This window comes from Thunnus albacares, chromosome 4 (assembly GCF_914725855.1).
Source record: "Thunnus albacares chromosome 4, fThuAlb1.1, whole genome shotgun sequence".
Classification (NCBI taxonomy): domain Eukaryota; kingdom Metazoa; phylum Chordata; class Actinopteri; order Scombriformes; family Scombridae; genus Thunnus; species Thunnus albacares.
Genome location: NC_058109.1, coordinates 5,050,630 through 5,077,658, shown reverse-complemented (window position 1 = coordinate 5,077,658; position 27,029 = coordinate 5,050,630). Strand labels below are relative to the sequence as shown.

Here is a 27,029-nt window from a genome sequence, read left to right as displayed (position 1 = left end):
AAGTCCCTCGTGGCTTGTTGCCTGGTCATTCGTTGCCTGGAAAAAGAAAGCAAAGCTTAATTCGTACAAGTGATTCCTCTTGGGAAGAGAATTCTGCTGCAGCTGTACTTCAGTGTTTAATGTACTAAATGCAATACAAATCAAGCACAGACTTGGTACAGTCCCACAGCACAGTCTTGGTTCTGCACGCTACAGCTAGCTAGCCAAAAACGAGTTCAAAACACAATATGAGACTGAAAATAACACACAGAATCACAGATCACAAAGCCTTAGAGTATATAGAGTCCACACTGATATACTATAATACTATTGGTGTGCACTGATAGACGCTGTTACAAAAAAAGCAAATGTAAAATTCATGTTAATATATTAAATATTACATTGACATGTGAAATGTTTATATATATATTTATGTATATATATTTATAAAATCTAAATTCACATACAGACTTTTTTGTAAGGATGTAAATCAGACTATTGCCAATTTAAAATTTCATAACTTGACAAACATCCAAACTGTCTTTGGATGTTTGTATATTTCCTTATCCTATATTACCATCCACATTTTTTCTGTTAGCGGCCCACTGAGTGTATATAAAGATCGGTGTAGCGAGGTGTGACATCACCCATTGGTTTGCATTGGAGCCAGTTTAAAGCAAAGAGTTGCAGCTTATGGTTTGCATGGCCTACCTTATCTTCTCCGTTTGGAGTCAGGACTTTCCAGATAAATTTCACGCTCTGGAAACACGCCCAGCTACTTCAAACCAAAGCTAACGCTAGCTTACTGGGAACACCGCGCACTGCACACTTGGGCTAATTTAGCTAACTAATGCTAACAGGGCAGATATCGTAATCAAGTGAATTTAACAAAATATTGCAATGATAGTCCAACCATGGATCGTCCGACCATAATGACATGTTGAAAAAAATGGTTGACTTCGCATTTCTAGAGAGAAATTGACGCTTTTTGAATTGTTGGAACATCTCGCAGCCATTGGTAGCTTTGCGCTTTGAGGTACATCGGCTTCAGTTGCCGCTCAGTCATGACTGAAAATCACTTTTTTGTGCACATTGTAATAATTTCGATTACACTTTGATATATTGCCCCTCTATCTGTTTCTAATATTATGTCCACTGCATTTTAATATGTGGATGAGCACAAAATATTAGAACAACTTTACAGAACATCGACACCACAAACAGCCTCAAAGAATACTAAAGAACTGAATCAATTTGTGACAACAGTGATTTAACTTTCCCAAACACAATGTAACACAGGGCTAGTGGACTATTTTGTGTGTGTGTACCAAAGAGCTCTGTATGTTGCCAGTGTCATTATGTCTACATTTTGTATAATTTATTTATGAGAGTTTCTCCCACAGCTGAAACACAAGAGAACCATTTTACTAGTCTGTGATGTTAACAAGCGACACTGTCTGGAGTGGGTCCATTACCAATGAATAGAGACCACGTGTGACTTTATCAGTGGTATTTTTTGAGGGGTGGGGGGGGACAGTGATGTTAACCAGATCGCTTTTTATGGGGATATGAGCTCATTTTCTGGTCTGGCACTGTTAGCACAACAACAAAATCCAGCTCATTTAGGTGTAAAGACACAAACAAAAGCATGGCCTGGGGCATCCTGGTGGCCCAGTATGGTATGTGTCTTTGACCACTGTGACCATGATGTTGAGTTTGAATCTGACTGGGGACCCTTATTGCATGTTATTCCATCCCTTCTCTTACCCCATGTTTCCATCATTCTTTACTGTAAAATTCATGCAAAATGTGATAATTGTCTTTTAAAGGATCAGCCTGGCCATTTTATATATTTTTCTTGTCAACAAATCTGAAGTCAACCCAACGATGAACTGATCTACTTAGCGTGTATCCATAGCCTGATATATCTTATTCCTCTGTGCTGTCAATCTCAGTTGTTGTCCAAAAACTATTAAAAACATGTCAGTGAGCCTCACCGCTGCACTGGGTGACATGTTCCTTCATCATGAAGAGTTTTGGACACGTTAGTTCATTTAAAAATGGCTCCAAAGACTTTTTGAACATTTTTGAACATTTTCAGTCTCCTGAGAGTAGTTCTGTGTAAGGCAGGAACACTGTTCTCTTTACAGCTACATATCACAACCTCTTGACTTTGTACTAAACTAAAACTCTTTGTGGCAGAGGAACATGTCACCCAGTGCAACAATGTGGCGCGTTGAAATGGTTTGTAAGTAGATCATTTCATTGTTGGTTTGGCTCTGCACGAGATTTGTTGACAACAAGAAAAATCTAGAAAAATGGCAACCATATCCTTTAAAAGCGTAGCTCTCCTCTTTCTTCCTATGTAGTCAATTACGGAACAATGTGAGAAGGGGAAACGTCTATTATTACTACCTCTACAGTATTGATGCAGGATTGAGTTGATGAGATGAGTCGATTGCTTCTGTTAGTACTAATAATCAGCAGGACAGATTTAGGCCTGGTCCGCATCGTTCGTGGCTTTCAGTTTATGAGTGATGATGTGTGTTAGTTGTACTGAGTTGGAAGTTATGAGTGCTGTGGAGAACGGACAATACATCAGTGATTTCAAAGACATTTTTTGGTTCTCTTACCCTGAGATCACACCAGACATGACGCAGCAATGGTCATTACTGAAGCATTACTGAATCATCCATCTGTTCAATCGACATTGACTCTTAACTGGAAATGGTGTTACTGGCCTCTGAACCAGCAGTTCCAAACATCTGTAATGCTTCTTAACTCTTGGTTAACTTTTCGGTAAATCATTTGGAAAGTCTACTTTACAAAACTAAGTTTTTCTTTTTTCTTTTCTCTTTTTTTTTTCCAAGTATGGGGTATTTTCTGTGTTTTCAGAAGTTCTTCTCAGTGGAAAGTGGAAATGAGGTTGAGCAGCACAAACGAAAGATAAGAATAAATCTTTGCCAGGAGAATTACATGATGGTGGTATAATGATGGGAAGCAGCATTTACCTTAAAGTCTTGATTGTATTGGTTCATTTCCCAAGAAGTTCATGCATAAATTAGCTCAAGAAACAGTCTTTCTAAATACCGGAAAGGTATTTCACCAAAAAATCCAATGAGTGCAGGGTTGGTAGTTCGATCCCCAGAGCAAGATACTGAACCCCAAACTGCTCCAAATGGTGATGCAACTACCTTGTGTGTGCTTTGGATAAATAAAGAATTATACAAAGGCAGCCCATTTACCTCACTTTGAAAGAAAGTTTTAAAGGCATTAATTCACCAAAGTTTTTTTTTCATAACACAACTATCAGTTTACCTTTTCAGGTGACAAACAGCTGAAGATCATTAGTTCAAGTTACTGTGAGAACTGATTGAATTATGATGAACTTTCCTCATTTCTTTATCATGTAGTTGTACCATTTTATCAGTTAATTTTTCAAACAGTGAAATGTTGAGCCTGTGTTTGTACATTTCAAACACACATAAACTTATTAAAAACCATCACTTCATATTATGTTTTAGAGGAATACGTGCCAGTTTGTATTAATTGCATTCCAGGTAATATCAATAAAACTGCAGATGGGTTGTTTTGATTAAGTAAAAATAACTCAACAAAAAGCAGATTTCATGTTTCAGAGTTAAACAAAGCCATATACTGGATAAAAGTTTCTTTTAAGTGTAATATTTAACATTCTTTAACATAAAACAAGTAGGTAAACTGCTGAAAATTGCTACAAAAACAGCCCATTAATGTGCAATATTACACAAGAATCATACCTTGGAAAAATCCCAGCCAGACTACGATACCCCTGAGCATGAACGTGCAACTGTTTTAATCTGCAGAGTGTCATTAAAGACCACAGCTGTCCTTATTTCAAAGAGCTACCACAGTGGTGACCAGACAAGCTCACTGCGGAACTGACTCATCGAGCCTAAAGTCTGAAACAGTTTTTTTTTTGTTTACAAGTAAAACTGCAAAAACCTGGAACAACATTTTACAGTAATCCACAGTGTAGCTCTCCTCTCTATGTTACTTATTGAAGCTCAGTTTTTCACAGTATTCAGTTTAACTCAGTTTTAAGTCTCATATCAGTATGTTTGACTCAATATTTCAGTTTTTTTAGTTTAGTATTTCAGTCTGTTACAATCAGATTTTTACCCAAATAACACCACAAAGCAGAAGCCACCATGTTGCTGTCTTTCTTGTTCTGATAAAAAGGTGAACGTCCTCGTTTTCTCTGATTCTGACCACGGCCACGGACGCAAACAACATCAAAAACATGGTAGTACAGCTGTCTTGAATAGTAAGTCTGTGAAATGGTTGACTTTGGCAGCACCATATATTGCATTACATCAAATGCAACTGTGAAAGTTTCCTCCGCTGCATTTAGCGGAGCGTAGAATTTACGTCCTCTTCGCCTGTCTGAGAGGAACAGGGCCGATTCTCTGCGTTTTTCATCACCTGTGAGTTCTGGGTCCTTCAGCTTCAATCAAAGTTCAACACAGGTGCTGCACACATCTTTTGACGGGTCTCCGAATGCCAGGTTAATGTCATACATGAATACACTATAATACAAAACGTATGAGATCTGCTCATCATTTTGACGGCAGGAGAGTTCATGCATCTTTTTCGCATTCAAGTCAGCTGGAAGATACTTTCTGTCAGGTGAACCACAGCAAGCGTTATGGCTGGCTCTGCAGGTAAATGTTTTAATGTGGTCTCTCGCAAATTGTCTCTTGGCTGCCTTTTCATTTGAGTTGAGAGCACAACCGCGGTTTTTCAGGCATTGACGCTCCGTTCTGCATCCAGTACTTGGCAACGTTATAGAGGCGATCCTTTTTTGATGCCTGGAAAAAAACAGTAATTCTGTATTAATACACTGTCGCCTCTTGTAAAGCTCTTGGATTAGTAGATTGAAGGAAAAATAATTGACATCTTTTTGGAAGCTTATTAATTGTTTAAAATGACCTGAAAGTTTAAAATCCAAATGCCAAAGATTTGCTTTTTTCAGATTCTCAGTTTCTCAGTTTTATATCAATTAAAAATGTAACTTTGGGTCTATAATCTTCAAACAAAATAAGCTATAAGCTAAAAATTATCTACAGATACGTTGAAAATGAAAATTGTCAGTAGAGGTGTGAGAGCAAAACTGGAAGATTATAATCAAGGTGGTCAGTCAAGGTCTGATTGGACGAGACGTCACGCTTGTGCAACAAGATGGCTGCCTCCGTCTTCCCCAGTTGGTTTTAACTCCGAGTTTTAAGTTGTTTTATCGTTTTAGTGAACTTTTACTTTACTTGTTTTAACCAGTTTTAATATTATTTGAAACCAAAGACCAAAACATTTAAGCTCTGTGCAAACTGAGGTCTTTGTCTGTTTAATCCACCGGGTGGGAGGACAACCTGTTGCTGCTCCTCTGGACCTTTTTAAGAAATCCAACTACGGCCAGGAGCATGAGAGCCCAAAAATGTGAACTCTGTGACTTGTTTTTAATTATTAGCAGGGAGGACTTTACAGAAAATTTGATCTGCACAAAATAAAAGAACTGCAGGAGAGGCTGATTGAGCTAAACACTGTTTTAAAAGTGACATTGAACCTTCAGGACACTTTTAACTCCACGGCTTTAATTGGATCAGCTCGTATGGGAGCACAAAACACAGGTGGATGACAGAGGTAGGCAGGGAAGACAGAGGGAAATCCTCCGCCCCCTTCCGGTGTTGAGCCCAGACTCATCCCTCAACCGCCATCGCACCCGTCCCTCCGCCATCGCTTGCTTCCACCATGGTGATCAGTGATTCCATCGTTCTGGGTCTCTTGCTCCCCTCCGATGGAACTGCTGCAGCGGCCCACTGATTCCCAGGAGCCAGTCTGAATACTGTGGTGGCACACATTAGCAGCAACGACGCTTCTCACCATGAGTCTGAAACTTTAAATGAACATTTTTAAAACTTTTCTCACCGACCTTAAAGCAGCTGGAAAGACCACTGCAATCTCAGAACCTCTACCATCTTAAAAGAGGCAAATGAAAAATTCAGTTGTCTGTTCTGCCTAAAGTCACAGCTAAAAACTACATGTGACAAATTTAAGGTCACTTTTATAGACGACTTTGTTCTTTTAAGCGCGATGGACGGCACCCCGACCACAGGTGGTCATAGAGCTTCAAGAACATCTCCAAAGTGAAGCGATTTCTCTCTCTGAGCAACACAGACAGACTGATTCAGGCTGAACTGTTGTAACACACTGAAGAAGATCAGCTACAATTAATTCAAAATTCTGCTGCACGAGTGCCAACTAACACAGGAGAGAGCACATTATGCCTATTTTAAAGTCTTTACCTGTTAGTTTTAAAATTCTTCTATCAGTTCATAAGGGACTTCATGGTCTTGCACCAGTTTACCTCTCAGAAATGCTTCTGGTTTATGAACCAGGAAGTCACCTCAGATCCTCCGCTTCCTCTCTTTTAGCTTTGGTGATGCTGCTTTTAGCTGTTATGCTCCAAACAGCTTCCAGAGGAGCTGAAAATAAAAATATTTTAAGATATAAACTAAAAACCAGATTAATCTATTTAAGTAGTGTTGTAATGTAGTTTTATTATTCATATTTATCATTATTTATCATTTATTTTATTCTATTTTGTTTCAACATATAACAGTTGATCATTATGATTTATTCTATTTTATTTTTAACATTTTACTATTTTACTAATCTAATTATTTTGTTTAGTATTTCACAGTTTTATTGTTTATTTTTATTGCTTGTATTATCTTTTATTGTTTATATTTTATTACCTTAACTACCCATCTTTTATTGTCTTATTCAATTAACCTTTTTCTGCTTTTTTAATTGCTTTGGTGTGATTAGTCTCTGAATCTATTTTTAACATCTTACATTTCATCAATTGCTTGTAAAACACTTTGAATTTCACTTCATTTGTTTGAACGTTGCCGTATAAATACAGTTTGACTGATTAATTGATTGTTCTTAACAAATTGAAAAACCCAAAGCAATGTATAGAAATAAAAGTAAGAAAAGTACAAAAAAAGAAACTTTATACATCATAAATTTTCTCCTTTTCCCAACAGCAGATACACACACAAAGTAACAATCATCAAACCCATGTATCCCCCCCCCCACCAACCCTCCCAACCCTCCCAGTGGCGACTTCATACACACCCCAACCCCAGATCTCTCCCACGAAAAAACAAATCACGCTGCACCCTCTCTTTAACTAAATTGTAAGCCGTATCCCACGCTCTGAGAGTCTTAAGGCTGTCCCCATGCGTTCAGGCCACGGATCACTCCATCAGGACAATTTTCGAGAAGCGAGTTGGCCAACTGTTGCCAAGCCAAAGAATGTAGTGGTCGCCACCTCAAGGCCAACATTTTTTGGCTGCAGTGAAACCAGCCCATAGAATATGTGTCTCTCTGCTACAAAGACAAATCTAAAGAGAAGTCGTCATTAAGTAGAAGCAAAGTTGGTGAAAGTGGGATCTTAACTTCAAGCATGTCACTTAAAGTGAGAGATATTTGCTTCCAGAATCCGACCACATCCAGGCATTCCCAGAAAAGCAGATAATCTGAGATGAAATTTTAAAAAAAAAAGGATTATCCACAACATAATCACAGACATTTAGCAGTATTCAATACTTACAAAAAAAAAAAAGCTCATAAATGATGCTTCGCAGACGAGTATTTTTCTCATTTAGAACAAAGTACTTGACCGTCAGACCCCCTTGGTTTTGTGTTTTGCTGGATTATCCACTTTAGGTCTTCATGATATCCATTAAAGCAACAGAGTGGCTGCTTTACTTTATCTGTTGGTTAATTCCTCAACATGCTTCTTTTTCAAGTTTCAGCTTTCCTCTTCTTCTTCTTCTTCTTTTTGTTCCAAATTATCCATCTTTAAAGATGCCTTTGAGCGCACTGATCCGCTGAACTGATTAATTGGGTTCTGTTCAAGAAGAGCAGCAGCACACTGGCGTTTACATCCTCTGCTGTAAAACTTTCAATGCACTGATAACGGACATTAACGGCTTTTCTAATAAAACTTATTTAGGGTTCAGAAGGTGCTACGTGAATAACGGTTTTTGCAAATGAATTCTTCATATATAAATGTCAATTATTCAGCTCAATATTTCTGTCATGTTTGTTTAGCGAAGAAGTAAAATCATATATATTTTTTTAAATATATGGGAGCAGATTACATTGCAAACAACAATCTTATATCCACCAACCAGTCAGACAAATCCCGCCTGACAGAAAAGGGAGTTATTTTATATTACACCATTTCAGATGTTGCTACTTTAACATGCAGTCTGTACAGCGGAGAACTCAGTGGCCTTCTTGTCCAGCAACACATGGATCTGAGTAAAGCTTACAGTGTAACACAACACAGACAGCGAGAGCTAAAGTACATTTTCCCCAAGTATCATATGCATTACGTTAACGCACAGCGATTCCCAGTGCAGACGTACCCTCAGGGCAACTAAACTCTGGACAACAGGTACTCATTAGACAACACGGAGCTCGCTGCACACTGCCTCACTTCTTTTTTTTTTTTTTTTCTTACTTTCACTCCTTGAATGTGCTCATGTATGTATTTCAGAGGCAGGCCCTAAGTAAAAGCAAATAATGAGATTCTTGTTTCCTCGCGGAGACTAACCCTCGCAGTCGTGGGGCCGAGATGAGAAAAGTATGTTTCTAGGTGGATTCCAGGCATTTTCATGAGGTTTTGTGTTAGTGTGACTGATTCAATTTGGCTGGATTCAGTCCATTTCAATGTACTTTTATAAATTCTTTATCAGACCATCAAGAATTTAGAGATTCAATACACACCACAAGTGGTCTGTGTATACTCTGTTTTGAAGTTCTGAATGTATCAAAGATGCCCCATCGTTCTGGTCCTATGCTTATTTTACAAATCCCAGGCGTCTCTTCTCCTTAGAGAATTATTCTGCACGACACCTCCCTCGGCTGCTATCTCAGTGCGCCGCAGAGTTGAAGCAACCCAGTGACCTTTGAGTCGAGATCATTAAGATTTATTTGCCCGGCTCATTAAATAAGTCGTCTACGTGCGTCTTATTTATTGTAACGACGGAGGAGATTTGCTCCTGCTGCACCTGCAGCGACGCTTTTACTCCTGTCTTTAGTGTCCGTAGGGATAAAGTAGGAGAGAGAACGTTTGGGGCAGTTGGTAAACATATGTGTTATGTGCAATTATGATGTAACATTACAGCATTGCTGCATGGTGACGCTCCTGTTTGTGTGTGTGTGTGTGTGAAGACATTGGTGATATGTAGAGGATGTTTGGGGCTCAAGAAGTAAAGTAGAGGTTTTTCATTTCAATCTCCAGCTTCTGTTCACATGTTGTCTTGAGAGGTGCTATTAATGTGGAATTAATTTACAGCCCTATTTTATATATAGAAACATTTCTAAAACTGGTGAAATCTAAACACGTACTCCAGAAGGTTCAGTCTGTTTGGTTACATGTTTCTTGTCTCCCTTGTTTCTTCTGTAAAAGGTCACATGAGAGGTGAAACTTTTGGGCCGAGTATGTTATGAGCTGGGCGATAATTCAATAATATTTATCAGCATCTAACTTTTATTAAATCAAATCATAATCGCAGCGTGGTTCATGTAATGCTTCATCATAATGCAGTGTTTTCTCCAAATGAATGAAGCTCACTGAGAGATTTAGGCAACAAAAGCACTTTGGCTGAGATTAGTAAAATAAACATGTTGTTGCTTCAAGTCATTGCAGACTTGTTTATGTATTAAACCTAATATTGCTACAGCAGATATTTTACTGCAAGATCACATATTTTTATGAACAGTATCAACATTTTTACAACTTGCTAAACACGTTAATTAACAGTATTTTCTCATTATGTGGATACAAAACATAATTCAGCATCATTATGTTTACTTTGAAATGTATTTGCTGTTGCAATTTAGTTGTATATGAACGTAATTTCTAGGAGAACATTGTCTTGAGCAGCATTTTAGTTATTTAAATGTGATTTTGCATATTTTTACCATGTCGTAAAATATATAAATATTGTAAAACAGCCTTATTACTTTCATAATGATTTCAATCTTATGACCTAGCTGCAGGCATACCCTCTATTAAACCTATAGGAGAGCCACATCAGCCTGTAGAATAGACTAACCATGTCCAAACTCTCTCTCTCTCCTGCTCCCTGAACTCTCACAGAGGAGTTGAGGAAACGTGAGGCAAGGTGAGATACTGATCAAACGCGGCACATTATACTGTCTTTTTCTTTCAGTCATAAAATATTTCCATCCAGGGGATAATAGGAGGTTAGGCCCAGAGGATTGTATCCAGTACATTCTGAGTGAGTTTTGATAAGAAATCAGGCATGCAGCTTTGAGGCAGAAAGAAAATGTTGGCATCACGCTGCGAGTGAAAGAAAGAAAGAAAGAAAGAAAGTACCAAACCAGAAAAACAAATACTGACAAAAAAAAAAAAACCGCAAGAGCAAAAAGCAAAATAGCCAGTATTAGGTGAGGAAATCACTTCAACAGTTCTCCTTTTCTGTCACTGCTTTCCAGTAAAAGCAGGAAATTTGTCCCATTTTTCAGCTTTTATTGAAGTTAAATCAAAAATATACAGAAACAACATTGTTCATCTCAACATACAGAGCTCATAAATAAGTTGCTGTGTGTATTTATGAGCTCTGACAGATTTCCTTTTGCTTTTCTGAATTTGACATTTCATTTGTGTAAAATTTGACTTTGCAAAAATGGTACTTAAAAGAGAGATAGACACCAAAAAAAAAAAAAAATTTCCTTCTCTGGTCTATTTAAATTCAACCCTGTGTATTTTATTGCGAGGAGATTGATTGACAACAGATGCTCCGTTTTCAACACCATCCTGCCCCGCGCTCATACAGAGACGCCCAGTAAAACCAGTCTGCTACTGTTAACTGCTGGACGCAGCCCAGTAGAAACACTACTGTTGAACACACGGAGCAGCAGCTGAAGACAAATATTTTCCTCCGAGTGCTACCTGGATATATATATTTTCCAGCCAACCTGCAAAAAGTCCAAATTTATAAGTTGTTTTTTTTTTTTTTTTCGTATCCGTACATTCGCTTGTGTTCATGTGAAGGTGCATGTATGTCTGTGACCCCACAGTTGGTTTCACTGTTCTGAGGGAGCGTGTGTGTGTTGGCCCACATGGCTCCATGCCACTTATAACTTCATGATGATTTATCATCCGTTATGCCGATGTACAGTGCTTTTTTTTTTTTTTTTTTTCAACCGCAACATGTGGTTTTGAGTGTAACTGTGTTGTGCAAGGAGTCGGTACAGACTCAAGAGGATAATACCGGCATTTTTGAAAAATCTTTTGTCTAGTAAATCTTCGCACTCTGAGACGTGGCCATCTCTCAGTCAGATATTATCTTGATTTAAAGGGTCAGTTCACTTATATCACACAAAAAAACAACAACATATTTTCTCACTTAGCCCTAATGGTATCTATCCATACAGAATATGATACAAACAGAAACAGTTCCTATGACCTTTTATTCTGTTACGACCAGGAAAACATTGTGGTCATGTTTAAGAGACGAGATAAAAACCTGTGTGTGTGAGAGTCACACAGTTTCTCTGAACCGACCGCACACTCTCTCTGATGTTCTCGCTGGGAGGTTTTTTGCAACGATACAACAGTGTCATGTAACATGTCTTTGCCACAGAGCGAGGACGGTTATTATATGCATGAACACAAGAGGCGGCTTGTGGAGCGCAGCTGGTACTGGGTTTTTAAAGCAATACCAATAGTGATATTTGAGAAAAAAGCAAATCTGGTAAGAATGTATGATTGGCTGATACATTTTTCAATAAAACATGACATTTTTAATAGGGATCCTTTGAATGAGTGTAAGAATTATGACTGAACAGGGCAGTTCACACTTAAAAAATAAGCTCATTAGCTGATTTGGTCAATAATATTAGCCTATAGCTGTGTTTTTCTGGTGAGGACAATCTCAAAACCGTCTCAGCATTCGTGGCATTCAAGTTAAGGAGGAAAAGATTCTCAGTTTTTTTGTTTGAAAATCTTGATGACACGTATCATTTCTGTTATGTTTTTTTCTCTTTTCCCTGAAGGTCAGTGTTAAGCTCATTCAGCTTTGCAGTAATGTCTGTAAAGAAAGCCAAATCCAAAAAGCTATGCAGTATCATTCATCTGCTCATACTCTCTTGCATCTCTTGTAGCCAGAAAGGCCCTGACTTCATCTTTAAGCGCTCTTAATCTCTGCAGAATCTTTGCAAAACAACAGAAATAACAAAATATCAGACTCAAATTAAAAATAACATTACTTTATAGTTATGTCAGCGTTCCGTCTCACGTAGCGTGAAGATCGACGGCGTCGCTGGCGGTCGGATCTTTTAGGCACCCTTGCTTTTAGATTATGCTGAAAGTTTTTGGCTTTGAGTACTCAGGTCAACAGTATACTGGAAACACATGTCAGAGTTTGGTGTCTGTTTTCTTTGTTTAACAGAAAAGTTGACCATCGGAACAATCCTCCAAACACTGAGTGCATCCATTCGAGAGTTTGTGATGTGGTCGTACATTTAGTGTTCCGGTTTTACAGAATAAATGGAATTCAACAGAATAGCCACAAGGACAACATTTGTAGTTCTGTGTGTGTACATGCATGATGAGTGAGTTTACACATGTGTATGTGTGTAGTCTGCTTGAGGTTAGGTTGTTATGTGGTGAGCAGGGCAGTTTTCCAGCGTAGCGCTTGATTCAGTTAAGATGGCTGAGGGATGGTTTGCTCTCATGACATACCAGCTATAACCCATCTGGTTCACTGTGTGTGTGTGTGTGTGTGTGTGTGTGTGTGAGCAAGTGAAAAAAAACATGGAGAGGAACATATTGTAACAGAAAGAGGAGTAAATGGTAAATGGATGGACTGCACTTACATTGCGCCTTTCTAGTCTTCCAACCGCTCAGAGCGCTTTGCAATACCTGTCAACATTCACCCATTCACACACACATTCATACGCGGATGGCAGAGTCCGCCATGCAAGGTGCCAACCTGCACATCAAGATCTAATCTAATGCACATTCACACGCACACACACACACACACACACACACACCGCTGTTGGCGCAGCCACGGGGTTTAGTATCTTGCCCAAAGATACTTTGACATGCGGACTGGAGGAGCCAGGGATCGAACCGCCGATCCTCCACTTAGTGGACTTTACTTTCCTGAGACACAGCTGTGAAGAGGTGAGCGTTGTTGGATGTAAATGTCACGGGTGTTAAGTGTGGCTTAATACCTTCTAACAGAAAGCACAGTGAAATATTAGTTTATTATACAAAGAAAAAACTCTAAAATGTGCACTATTTAAAACGGTTTCCTCAGGAATAATAGTCTCTTCGGTTAAAATAAGACAAAGTCCCAATAAAAGTCCCCAACAGATTGTCTGTTTGGCTGTCCTGGGCGCTGATTGGAGGTTTTAAAGTCCAAAGCAGTCTTGGTGAGGCTCCAGCTCTTTACATTCCCACGTGTTGGTTATAGCGGCGTGTCAGCGTTGCAGGCGTGTATGAACCTCTATTATCTCCTTCAGTTACTTCCTCAAGGCTCCTGCAGGGCACCGTCTCATCCGCTCATCGCAGATGCAGATCTCCTCCATGGCTCCATCCAGGCTATATGTTGACGTCACCAGCTAGTGTTCTTTTCACACCCCGACCTCACACGTCTGCTGTCCTGCACACCTGTTCTGTACTGTACCAAAGAGAGTGTGGCACAAAGAAGGATGAGCAGCCAGGTTTCCTCCAACCCTGCAAAATAAGAGCAAAGAAAAGCAATACGTCTCAATTCAGGGTCATAATGTCTGTTAGCATTCTTGTGGTTAGCGATAAGTTTGGACTCTTGTGTGCATCTAGTGGCACCATACTGGCATACATCAGGTATGTACAGTATTTCACTAAAACAACCAATACTTTATTTAAACATGTCTTATTAAAAACTTTATCTGACTTTCTAAAATATATCATTCTGTAAAAATGTTGTATGCTATCTCAAAAATGTACTCCAAAAATCAGCCTTCTTTCAGCTCAGTAACACAAAACCTGTTCTCAATATTAACAGTTTTTAAAGTTTTTCTAAACTGTAGAGGTGCACGTAATCTTGCAAAACCATCACATTTGGAGATTCTCAGCAGACAGATTGATTTTCACTACTAACGCAATGATTTTACACTTAAACAGTAAGAGAGCTGAAAGCTAAGAGGTAGAAATGGGTGCAGAGACAAACCTGATGCCAGGAGGAGGAGGCTGGACAGGAGGTTCCACAGTCGAATGGCCACAACAGCAAAAGTGTAATTCTGTGGAATAGCCAACCACTTCAGGTCACCTACGAGATGTGAAGGAGACCTGAAAGGGTTATGAGATCTGAGATATATTAAACAGCTAGCTCCCAAAGATCCTTGAAGACAAGTGGTAAGACCCTAAAATCAATTCTATGCGGTGGAAGCCAGTGAGGAGAGGCTAGCACAGGGGTGATGTGGTCTAATTTGTCACTAAGGAGCCACGCAGCAGCATTTTGGACCAGTTGGACCAGCTGCAGACATACACATACAATACAGGAGTTATAGTGGGCAAGGTAGCAGGGAATGATGATAAAAACTAAATTGCCTTTTTTGTCACCACTTTGTTGAGCAATTGTCTTATTTAGATTTTGATTTTGAGCCAAATTTTGTGCCAAATGGTGATGGATGTATCCAACTTCTTTGACCGTGAATTTCAGTTAACAGTGAGGTCGTGCTACCATTAGCATATTTACAGCAGCAATGTTATTAAAGCGGACGTATGCTTTTTGTGATTTAATGTTAGTTTATACTGTTATTATCTCACATATCTTTGTTAAACATGGTCAAAGTTCCAAGAGGTGAACATACGTAAAAATGCTCCCTGCAAGTCAAAAGTCAGGGCTTCAACCTGCCCTGAACTCTACTTCCTCCTCCTGATGACGGCCATCCATATCCATAGGCCTTTGTTGCTAAGAGTGTTTGCGTGGGTTGTTCACATTGTCCACTCGCATACGAGCTCAAACATGTACGCATATATCTGAGAAGTTTCCATTTTGAGTAAAGAACGAGAAAAAGAAGTGAAAGTGTTTTTTGAACTGTAAATCATGCAAAGATATTCCAGTATAGCACCAGAATATGAATCTAGATGTGAAAATGTGCATGCTATGTCCCCTTTTAAAGACAATTTGGTAAATTGATAAGTGATAATGTGCAGCATAGCGATGATAGATGCCACTTATTGCTTGTCGCTGTGTGTGTAGCAGCTTGTTACTTAGCAAGCATTGTGTAATAAGCAAACAACAACTTTATCCAACGACTTACATGACTAGTGCCGAGCAGCACTTAATTTTCATTTGTACATGTAATCTTGAAGGAATCTTAAAACTACAATAACAATATCCCCCCACTGACATTTTTTTCCACAGCTGGTAAAGACAAAACATCTTGCGTCGCTTTTTCTGTCACTCGCAAATCGAAGCTTTTAAGCACATTTCTGTCTCATCTGCAGGACATAATTGTTTCATCTTTCAATCCTGAACCACCTGCTACCCCACAATACCTTGAATCAGTCACAGTCCATAGAAAAGTTGTATGTAGTGCTTATGAATGCATAGATAAACAAAGACCAAAACATACCATTATAAGACATTTACACATGTATAGTAGGTTATTTAATCAAGTATGGCTATGCATACATCTATACATGTGTTATGGAGAGCATACATACAGTAAATGCTGTTAACACGTACAGTTGATATATGTAAATTTAAATGTACACACACAGAGAGAGTACAGAGGCATTTCAGGACAGCCTGTCTTAATTCCCAATCATCAGCGCAGCATCCAAAATCATAGCCATTGTGACAGCAATGCTAATGAAGTACAGATTACAGGAATGAAGTGATGGCAGAGGAGGAGAGGAGAGAAAGAGTGCATGGAGACGTAGATGGAAAAGGAGAGGAAGAGCTGATTGGTTTTAAAGAAGAGGATGAGGAGAGGAGACAGGAGGGGATTTAAAAACCCAATCTCTAAAGACCGGCTCTCATTACTAATGAAGGGCAGATGACAGCGGGGCATTATGGCGTGGCACTGCAGCCTTCCTATAACAGAGGGGGGAGAGAAAAGAGACGGTCTGATGTAAACACACAGAACTGAACCTCCTTCTCATCACTTTGGCGTCTGACACAAGAGATAAACAACAAAAAATATCATTCAAAGGAACGTGTGAGAAGCAATCTGCGACCCGACCTCCAGCATGAAATCAAGTTTTCACTGCTGCACTAGCGGCTACGATGTCATGCGAGCAACTGGCTTGAGATCAAAATCTTGTCAGTTTGAGACTTTTGCGTTGGTTTGTGGGTGCAAACTGGGGAACTCCAGCATTGCCCCCCCCCTAAATGCGAGTGATGTGCCCTTGAGCAGGGCAGTTACAACACCACTACTCTAGTATGGAGCTGCCCAAAGCCAACCTATGTATCTATCAATCAGATTGATAGATGTGAATCTATCAGATTGATAGATGTGAGCTAATACAGACGACATAGTAAAAAGGACCATCTGCATATTTCAGTAATAATTTGTGTGCAGCATTCTTCCACATGTTTTGGATTGAACAAGAGGCGAAGAAAGCTAAAAGTAAGAGGGCCAAAAACGAGAAGGAAACCATAATTCTTTCTGAATCATTAGTGTTTTTCCCAACATCACTTTAAGAGGTCCATTTAGTTTTTTCTTAATCCCAGCAGGGGAACGTAGAATGTAATGAGTGGCTAATGCTTGGCTGTTCACTGTAATGTTTTAGATTTCTGTCTTAAATAATTGTTATTTGCCTGCTTTCAAACTTTGGCCCTGCTGAACCCACTTCAGTAGATAGGAATTATAATGATTATCTCAGATGGAGGTGAAGGCAGTGGTAATGTGACGTTATTGCTCAACAAAACAATGTTTGGGGTGCATGATTGGGTCAAAAAGCACATGATGTTAGTTTCCTACCAGCAGTTACATTAGTAGACCACAGTGTTTCCCTAATCTTTCTGATGATTTACCATGCCAGCTACCATGCAAGGTGCTGGCCTTATTATTAAGAGTAATTTGGGGTTCTGTATTTTGCCCAAGTATATTTTGACAAAGGAGGAGCTCGGGATTGAACCACCAACCCCACAACCGCCCTCAATTTAGTTGAGGCCACCAGTATTCTTCCTCAGATGTGCCTGTCAGATGGTCAAATAGCTTTGAAACCCCCCCCCCCCCTACACACACACCTTTCAGAGGGCAGGCTGTGCAGAGCCATTTCTGTAACTTAACGACACCAATGAGCCGACATTCACATCCACTTCACACAGTGATTGGCCAGCTGTGCAGAGATGAAACTGTAGCCAGGGTTTGAACTTTGTTCGCTAGCTCTTCTTTTTCATTCATGACACAACTATTTGTGTCACTTTTCAGGTAAACAACAGAATGCAACACTATGAATGAACCAGTTCTGATCAACCATAAACCAACCTTCACAGGTAACTCATTCCACCTCACAGGAGAAGAGTTTGGACTGAGATTTCCTGAGTCCCAGTGATGTTGGGACCAGTCATTGTTCATTTGCAGATTGTAGTGAACGAGGAGGCTCATAAACCTGAGTTTATGGGGGGTGCCGTGGTAGTGTCCACTCTACAGGCAAGAATGACTGACATGAACTTAATGCCTGCAGCAACAGGGAGCCAGTAGTGCAGAGTAATGAAAAGTGGAGTGACATGAGCTGTGCATGGCTGGGTGAAGACATGCTGCCACATTTTGGACTATTTGCAGATGTTTTACTGTACAATCAGCCCTGCTAGATGGGTGTTACAGTAGTCAAGGCAAGAGATGACCACTGCCTGTACAAGAAGTCGAGCAGCATATTCAGTTAAATAAGACCTGATCATTCTGATGTTATGTAGTCTAAAGCAACATGGCTGAACGACAGATGCAACAGATGCTCGGTGAAAGTTGGTTGTCATTAATCTTGATGCCCAATCATACGGGTCACCAGGAGTTCAGTCTTTGAGAGACTGAGTTGAAGATGGCGTTCCAGTTAGTGTGGTAGTCTGAGATCCATGCTGAGACAGTAGGATCATCTGGCTATAAGGACAGATAGAGCTGGGTATAAGCATAGAAATAAATGGTAAGATAAACCATGTGAGCAGATAATTTGACCAAGAGAGGTGTTATATATTAAGAAGAGAAGAGGACTAGGCTGAGATCCTTGTGGTACCCTAGTGGAAAGTGTTGTGGATTTTCGGAGCTGATGCACTGGCAGTTGTCAGTTTGAAGAAGAGAAGACCAAACCAAACTTCGTATGATGATTCTGGGAAAACTTTAATGAAGAACCTTGCAAGGGAGAGCGACTCAAGGGACACCTCCTGTTCGTACGGTGTCCCCAAACTCGTCTGACCCTCACAGTCCAAAACCAGCCTTTAAGCCAATCATAGAAACTAGTTCGTCAGTTCCGAATCATAAACCTATGACCTAAATCTGTATCTTTGGTTTGTCTTGTTGCGTCTGATGATGACCTGCATTCTGGCCTTGGTTCGCCTGTGAGGCTCCTGGTTTATTAAACAACATGTGTTATCTTCTGTTTGAGAGAACAGAAGAGTACAGCTTGACATTCTGTTGTCCTGGTCAGTTATGGAATATCCATAACAGAAAGAAAGTGACACTTGAATTTTTTTCCTTGCCATGCTACTTTGAACGATTGCCCTGTGAAGCAGGACTCAAACCAGAATAGTGTTGTACCCAAGATGCCTAGTTCAGATTGGGTGGACAGGAAGATTTTTGGGGTTTTTCCATCGGCACTTTTGGCTGTGCCAAGTCAAACCATGCCATGTTGATTTGCATTTCCATTACAAGTTTAAACGCACTGAGTTGTGCCGAGTTGCGCCTGAGATGGACCATCTCCGGAGTTGTGCCGAAGCACGCCTGACCTGCCTCTAAGTGGGTTGTGATGATGTCTCACTGGCTGCAGCCAACCCTCAAACAAGCTATGTTGCGAAACTCAACCCATGTCATTTCTGGAGACCAGACAGAAAGACATTTTTAAAAGTGTGTGTTCAGGTTTCAGCACTTTTGTAGCTTCTAACTGAGTCTCTTTGCTTTGAAGTTTAGTTTCTCTCCTGCGTCCTTGTTTGTACTTTCAGATATCACTTTATTTTACTGTTTCCTGTTCGCATTCAGCCGTGTCAGAGCCGTGTTAAGTTACTGCTGATCAAAACATTTCCTGATGTTGCTGCTCCATATTAAAAGCTTTTAAATAACAAAATAACAGGGGACTTTTATTATAAAGAATTTATAGGAAATCAAATGTGTTTATCTGCCTTTTTACAGCTGCTCCTTTGACCACTAGTCACAGCCATGATGTATACAGCCCGCTGCTTTTAAACATCACTGACTCAAGACAAGCGTGTCATCAGTTAAAGACACACCTTCATGTGGGTAGCCCTGTTGTAATGGGGATGCAAATCCCCGCTGCGCTGGACTGACGTGCTGAGTCAAATTGAGTCAAGTCAAACCAGCACATGTGTACGGAAAAGGCCTGTTGGTGGTTCCAGCGAGATGAGAATTGTTGACTGGGCATCAGTTCTTGCTGACCTCAGGGTGTCTATTACTGACAGTAGTGCAGTTTCAGTGGAATGACCACTTTTGAAATCAGACTGGTTATTATCACTAGTAGTAGTAGTAGTAGTACTGGTACTAGTAGTAGTAGTAGTAGTAGTAGTAGTGGTATTGAGTAGACTTGGGTGAAAACTGCACGCTAGAACATTTTCGATAAGACAGGAAGTAGCGAGACCAGGCTGTAGTTTTTAAAATTAAGATGGATTTAGAGTCTGCTTTTTCAACAACAGGGTAACCTCAGCCTGCTTAAACATTGTAGAGAATGTTTCCGAAACCAGAGAAGAATTTATTATGTGCTCAATCACAGGCATGATTGCGGGTGAGATGGTTTGAAAGAGTTTGGAGGGAATATGATCCATAGCAATTTGTATCCCCCTTGCACCCTGATTAATTATAAACCTGATTCATTTTTATGAGTGAGAAAATACTGAATTAAGACATAGCATTCATTTCGAAAACCTGCAATTTTCAAACATACCTGAGATTTTTAAGTGGTTGAAACTAACAAAAATGATAGCTTATGCAGCTAAAGCTTAGAGCTGTCAATACGACAGGATGATTTGGTGGTCACTTATTATTAATCTCTATTTACGAGACTTACAGGTACCAGCAGTTTATTATTGGTACCACTGGTGAAGAACTGCCAGCATGTGGCTGTTCTCGATAAATAGAATAACACTTTTGAATGTCACTGTTATGATTAGGATAAGATATGGGAACAAGAAAATGCATAATTACCTCTTTTTTCATGTAAGACAAGAAAAGATTGTAATTGTGTTTGGTAGATGTTTGATACTATGTACAGCTCCCATTTTTTTCATTATTGATTAATCTATCAATTATTGTTTCCATTAATTGATTATTCCTGCAGACTGTAAAATGTTAGCAAAATATGTAAAATGTCCATCACAACTTCCCAGAGCCTATGGTTACTTTTCAAAATGTCTTGAATGTGTCCGACTAACAGTCCAAAATCCAAAGATAATTGGTTAATTATCATAGAAGATTATGAGAAGTATAAAATATACAATTTTACAAGTCTTGCCTAAAATATTGCTTAAACAATGTTTTAATCACAAAAATCTTTTCAGATTAATTTTCTGTTGATCGACTAATCCATTAATCATTTTAGCATCAAATACAGACCTTGAGTGCAAAGTAGCACAAGTGCAATTGCAGTATTGGTCAGAAAAATACTTTCTGCATAGTGGATTTATGTTGTCTGAAACATCTACTGAATGTTTTATTATTTGAGTTAGCTACATTGTTGGAATTAGGGAAAAAGAACACACATATTGGTCCCAGTTCCAGTTGTGCTGTAGTGCAGATGTGTTTTCCTGAGCTCTTTGCTTGCTATATGCTTTGCGCTTTTTTCTTGCATTTTCTAAATTCCTAAATATTCTTCCAAAGACAGCTATTACTGGTTACACTGGCGCTAACGAAAATGTCTATGGTGGAATCACAGAATGGAACAAAAGTTTACTTTCGGGACACAGGAACATTTCAGAGCCCTACCACAGACTTAGGTGCTAGCTTGGCCTAGCCTATCCTAGCATACTCTCAGATCGGCAAAAGACAATGTAAAAGCTATCTCTCCAAACCCAGAAAAATCAGTAAACTGCACAGAGTGTGAGCAACTGATTGAGAGGATAATGCAGCTTGAAAAGAAATTGAGATGCTGCATTAAAAATATGACAGTGAGCTATCATTGATTCTGTAGCAGCTACTGTACAAGGTGCCGAGCCACCAGACGCTAACGGATAGCGTACTGTCATGGACCTGGCTGACACGCTTCCTTGGATATGTCCTAACGCCACTAGATAAGCTGTGGAGGCTCCCAAACCAGCATTCCCTAATAACGCTTCTTACTGGCACCACACCGACTCTACACTAAAAGCATCAACTGCAGCCAGGACTTAGTTGTGAGGCAAATCCAGCATGAAATCAAATGAGAAAACACCAAAGCTCACTCCATCACTTAAACTCTCACTACAAAATAGGTACGATCCACTGACTCTGAACAAAATGTGTGGTAATACTAATTATGTTGAACCCATTTAAGCTAATCACACCACTAGCATTAAGGCTAACCAAAACCCAAGAAACAGCCCCAAAACCAATGCTAGGCCGGGGGCCAGGAGAAACATGGCTAACTACATTGAACACAGGGAAGCTAATCACACCACTAGCATTAAGGCTAACCAAAACCCAAGAAATAGCTCCAAAACCACTGCTAGGTCAAGGGCCAGAAGAAACAATGCTAACTTCACACATGAGCCAGACACTATTCTGATTAGGTTTTCTATAACCAAGCATGCAAGAATGGCAAAGACTGCAAATCTAACTGTGGCTGGCACATCTGTCGGGGAGCTAAGAGCGATTATGCTCTCTACACATCCAAATAATATGATGATTATTATCAACACTGGCTCTGAGATCCTGAAAAAAAGACTTTTCTCTGCTACTGGAAAAATTGAGTGACTGTCAATCACAACATGTATTCATCTCTGGCCTCATTCCAACTCTGGAGAAAGGAATCGAATCTTTTAAAAGACTCCTTGGCCTGAATACGTGGCTGACATCGGCGTGACTCACCCATGGCATGAAGTTTATTGACGATTTCAATATCTTGGAACTGTAAAGACCACTTTAAACCTGATAGGGTTCACCCAAACATCACAGGATCCAGACTACTTAGTGCCAACCTGCGTCATACCCTTGGGATGCCATACAGCCTCCATCTTTCCCTCCCCTCACCTGACCCTCTGCTTCACATCACCCAAGGCATTCAGAGGATGTCTCTGTCCCAATCAAGGACTCCAAACTATAATTTCTATCAGTCAGTCAGACAAAACAGGAAAGGAAGAGGGCTTGCAGCCATCTTCTCTACACAGTTTGTGTGTGATGGCATTGACTTGGGTGACTTTACATGATTTGAATATCTCGCTCTTGAGCTCAAAAGCAGAATAATCAGTACTCATCATTACATTATATCGGCCACCAGGATATTCATCACTATTTCTACAGGAATTCTCAGAGCTAATCTCACTTGGCATCACCAAATATGATCCTGAATGGAGATCTGAATATTCATAATAGGTTTAAACCCCCCATAACAAAATAACAGCAATCAGAGCTAGTATTGATGCTGATGTAAACAACACAGATGATCTCAGCAAATCCTGTAAAATGATGTATACATGGGAAAATTCACCTGTATTACACTAACTTGACTAACTGACCTCCACCTCATGGACTGACCCTGTACCTACAGCATTTTTTAAGCTGGTGTTCAACATTTTAATATATCTCCTCAAACAGGCATCTTCCCAGATGCCTTCAAAACAGCTGTTGTAAAACCTTTACTAAAGAAACCCAACCTTGATTGTAATGTACTGACCAGTTTAGACGTTATCCAACCTTCCATTCATTAGTAAGATACATGAAAAGACAGTTTCAGTGCAAATAAACTCCTTTCTTACAGAAAACAATATTCTAGAGGAATTTCAGTCAGGCTTTAGCACTGAAGCTGCTATTCATTTGACTTTATGCATTCTATTTTTTAACTTGATTATTATTATTATTATAATTATTGTATTCTGTTGTCTGTGGCAGTTAAGCCAGTGGACCAAAACACAATTTCTGGACCCAAATTAGAGGAGTTACTAAGTCTTTCTTCTTGCTTTCTACCTGCATTCATTTCTACTCTCTAATGTCCAACCAACCACTAAAACAGCTTCAGTGCTGTATATTTTAAACCGAGGCTAGAAATAGTGAAGCTCTCTTCTTCATCGCTGAACATCAAAACCACATTTCCATTTAGGATAAAACCTACTTTCATAGCATAAGACAGCTATATGAGATATATGGACAAGTTTTAACCTGATGTGATGTAATGTGAAACATCAGAACACTTATTCATCAAGTTCAGACCCATCAAAGTTTTCATCTGATGTCCTCAGGCTCTTAACATGATATAAAATGTGATGTCACTTATCTTCATAATATAGAACACATCAGATCTGTGTTGAAAAGTAAAGAGCGTTTTTCTGTTTCTGTATACTTGCCAAAAAATCCTCTCTCAAAGCAGCGATACATCACCAAGAATATTTCACTGACATTTGTCAGATCTGGACTCTCCCCGCCAACCATCAACCCACAGAATCCAATGCATCAGTTCACATAATACTTCACAGTAATTATGCTGGATCAAAATCTAAGGCTCCCAAACACCTGAAAAACATTTACAGTGCGTGAAAAAGTATTCGTTAGCTTTCCTGCAGTTTTGCGCATTTTTCTCAATCTTTTGATGAAACTGGAACAATTGATGGAGGCAGTTAGAGAAACTGACCCCAAGGTTTTGCCAGTTTTTTTTTTTTCTTTTTTTTTTTTTGATACGTAATGTCGGCAAACTTGTAATCTTGAGGTCAGAAAAGTAAGGTGCGGACCAGCTGTTTGAGTATCACTCAGGTCTGCTGTTGCACAGTTGAAGTCTGATAACCTCTGGTTCTTGAAACATGCACATTCCTGTTAGACCAATTCAAGACACTTTTATGGGAACTCTCAAGTTTAGACTAGTTTTAAAGACATCTTTTGACATGCAAATCCACCAAACCGATGCTGACCGGGTTGCCGAGAGACTTTAAAAAAAGGGGATATGTGGAGACAAATTAATATTTGCAGTGTGCATGGTGTGTATGTCTGGAGTGCTCTGCAATTATTAGACTAAAAGACAAAACATTTTCCCATCATTCCCTCACAGTGCGTCTCGATTTCAGTCAGCCTTATTCATATGTAAATGATGTTAAAAGAGGGTGACAGGAGGATTACTGTGCTGATGCTACATGTGTGCTTGAGGTGAGGTTGTTTATATACAATACTACAAAGTATGCGGTTACGCAACTGTAACCAAATACAGACGTGCGATCAGCAAAAACCTAAAAAATAAACTGTGGATCCAAAAAAAAAAAAAAAAAAAAATTGTGCTATTTACTGTTTTCTCTTTGCTTTTCTTATCCGTCAGAAAGAAGACAGAATAAAGACGGAGGACTTGGAAGGAAGAGGGACAGAAAACGACTACAGCCGATCGCCAACGACAGCGTCGGCAACTCGTCAAACGGGACTACAGGCGCCACCGGAGAGCAAGGAGATCCCTGAGGATAAAACAGACGCCCCGAGACACACAGCTCACCACAACCTGACACATGCTGGAATATCAGTCGATTGACGTCAGTGTTTGTAATCTGAGACCAAATCGTTGTTTATCATATTTCCAATCAGCCTGTACAATCTAAAATTTATAAAAACACCAGAATATTGTTTACTGGAGACTCAAAATGAGCAAAACAAGTAGATATTATGACTAAGAAATTCTTACATTCAAAGTGAGTCAACATTTTCCCTCCTAAGTAATGTTGCGGCTTGGTGGCAGTCGATAAATAAACCTGTCTTCATGAATAAATCCAGCATTTATCAAGAATCAGAACAATTTGGTCTCGTGTGTTGGACCGTAGAGGTGAATAAAATCTTAATTAACCCCCAAACCTCTCTCACAACGAAGTGAAATTTGTACTGAACGGGGCGAATAACTTGGACTGGAAAAAATCTTGATGGGCCGGCAGTTACGTTACAATTCAGAACTAACTCATAGAAACCAGAATAAAATAAACACCGCAGATACTACGCCTACAGAAGGCCGAGTCTTCTGGGCTTTTTTTTAGTTGAAAAGGTCGATTTATGTCATCGTAATCCCAAGTGTCGATTAGTTCTCTTTCAAAAGACAAAAGCATCAAGTTGTTCAAGCGTCCAGTCAACATGGAGGATCTAAGGCGCATCTGGATCTGGTTTATTGCGGAAAAAAAGTCTCTTACAACCATCCTGCTGCGACTGGTCCAAACATGCCTCATCCTCTAGATGCGTTGTTTTTTTTTAAAGCAGCTAAAAGATGTTTAGCCATAGTTTCCAACTTTCATTTAGCTGCTAGCTACACGAAACCACCTTCTGACAGCGTGGTAGGGTGATAGGTTAGTCCCATCCTATCAGACTCATGAAAACTAACTCTGACGTGAGTTTTCATGAATCTGATTGGGTGGGCAAGCTGTCAATCTGGGTGGGCCCGCGTCTACCCAGGCTCACCTGTAGATCCGTCTCTGTGACAACAAATGTTCCAAAATAGATATAAAATAGTCCCCCAAAAAAATCCTGTAACTGTACAATCCAACAACTCCAAAACCTGCTCACTTCTCTGACCTGCTGCTGATTACGCTGCATCAAAAGCAGCTGGTATCTGAATAGTTTAACTCTGCAATAAGTCCTCAGTCCTCCTCTTAAAAGACATGAAGGAATCATGAATCATGTGCGGTGTCGCCTACAGGTAACTGTCGGGTGGTTGAAGTAAAGTAATAAGCTGAATGACAGATGATAATAAGCTTCATTGTTTGAACAGCAGTTTATTGTTTCTGAATTTGTGGTTTTGCTGATATATTATCTGCTGTTTCTTCTGAGTTTTTTTTTTTCCAAATTGGAGAGGTCATAATAGAGAAGTAAAACTTTATAAAAAAAAAAAAACAAGAAAATCATCATTCAGTAACTCTCCGACTCTGGTTTTTAAATCATCTCAATAAAGTAGGTGTCACTATGTTTTTCAATTAGAAATTCTGTATATACAGATAAAAAAAAAAAAAGAATTCACTCTCACTCTAATTCGCTGCCAGAGTTTAACTTCAGATCTTGTCTTTTAAATCACAGTTTAAGCATTTGTAAACATGCTGTAGAGAATGAATGTAGGAATTAAATGTGTTCAGTTTTTTTTTTTCACCAGCATTATTATTATCCGCCTGTCTTATTTAATATTGCACAAGTAAAACTAATGTGTAGCATGATGAAGATGTGGGTATTCTTCCTTTTATAAAAAGTGGATTTTTTTATGTAATTTCTTCAGATGAGAAAAGTTCATTTGTCTGTTCGTCGGCTAGCTTCTGTCAGTTGTATATTTATCAATATTTTCTAAGACGAATGGGGGATGTTATTCCTTGACATGAATGTATGTTTTCAATAAATGTATATTTTGAAGCTGCAGCCATGTTGTTTTACTGACTGCGAGCCCATAACCGTTTAGAGACTTGAAAGATGCTTCGTTTCCTAACATTGTGACATTCAGATTGTGGATTTGGCAGCAGAGGAGTCCAAACAGTAAAATATTTCCTCCTCTTCATCACTGTTTTAGTGCATTTGTACAACTCTTCACAAGAGATCATGTGTGATTGAGATTATTTCTGCACAGTAGCTGCTGATTTTCTCCTTTTTCTGCTCAACAATGGTGGCTATTATTGATT

The 27,029-nt window shown here is 39.4% G+C and overlaps 1 protein-coding gene and 1 long non-coding RNA gene across 2 annotated transcripts in view; one reads left to right on the top strand and one right to left on the bottom strand.

Moving 5' to 3' along the window:
• rspo4 (R-spondin 4) overlaps positions 1 to 26,772 on the top strand; it is a 45,528-nt gene extending 18,756 nt beyond the window's left edge. Inside the window, exon 5 of the mRNA XM_044350244.1 lies at positions 24,719 to 26,772. Coding sequence (XP_044206179.1) covers positions 24,719 to 24,852 — 134 coding nt within the window. The 3' untranslated portion in view covers positions 24,853 to 26,772. The remainder of the gene's footprint in view (positions 1 to 24,718) is intronic.
• Positions 13,371 to 22,455, bottom strand: LOC122981498. The gene is made up of 3 exons (XR_006403252.1): positions 22,291 to 22,455; positions 14,283 to 14,401; positions 13,371 to 13,807 (listed from the first exon to the last, which is right to left on the bottom strand). It is a non-coding gene; the product is annotated as an uncharacterized LOC122981498 (long non-coding RNA).
• Positions 26,773 to 27,029: the final 257 nt, after the last annotated feature.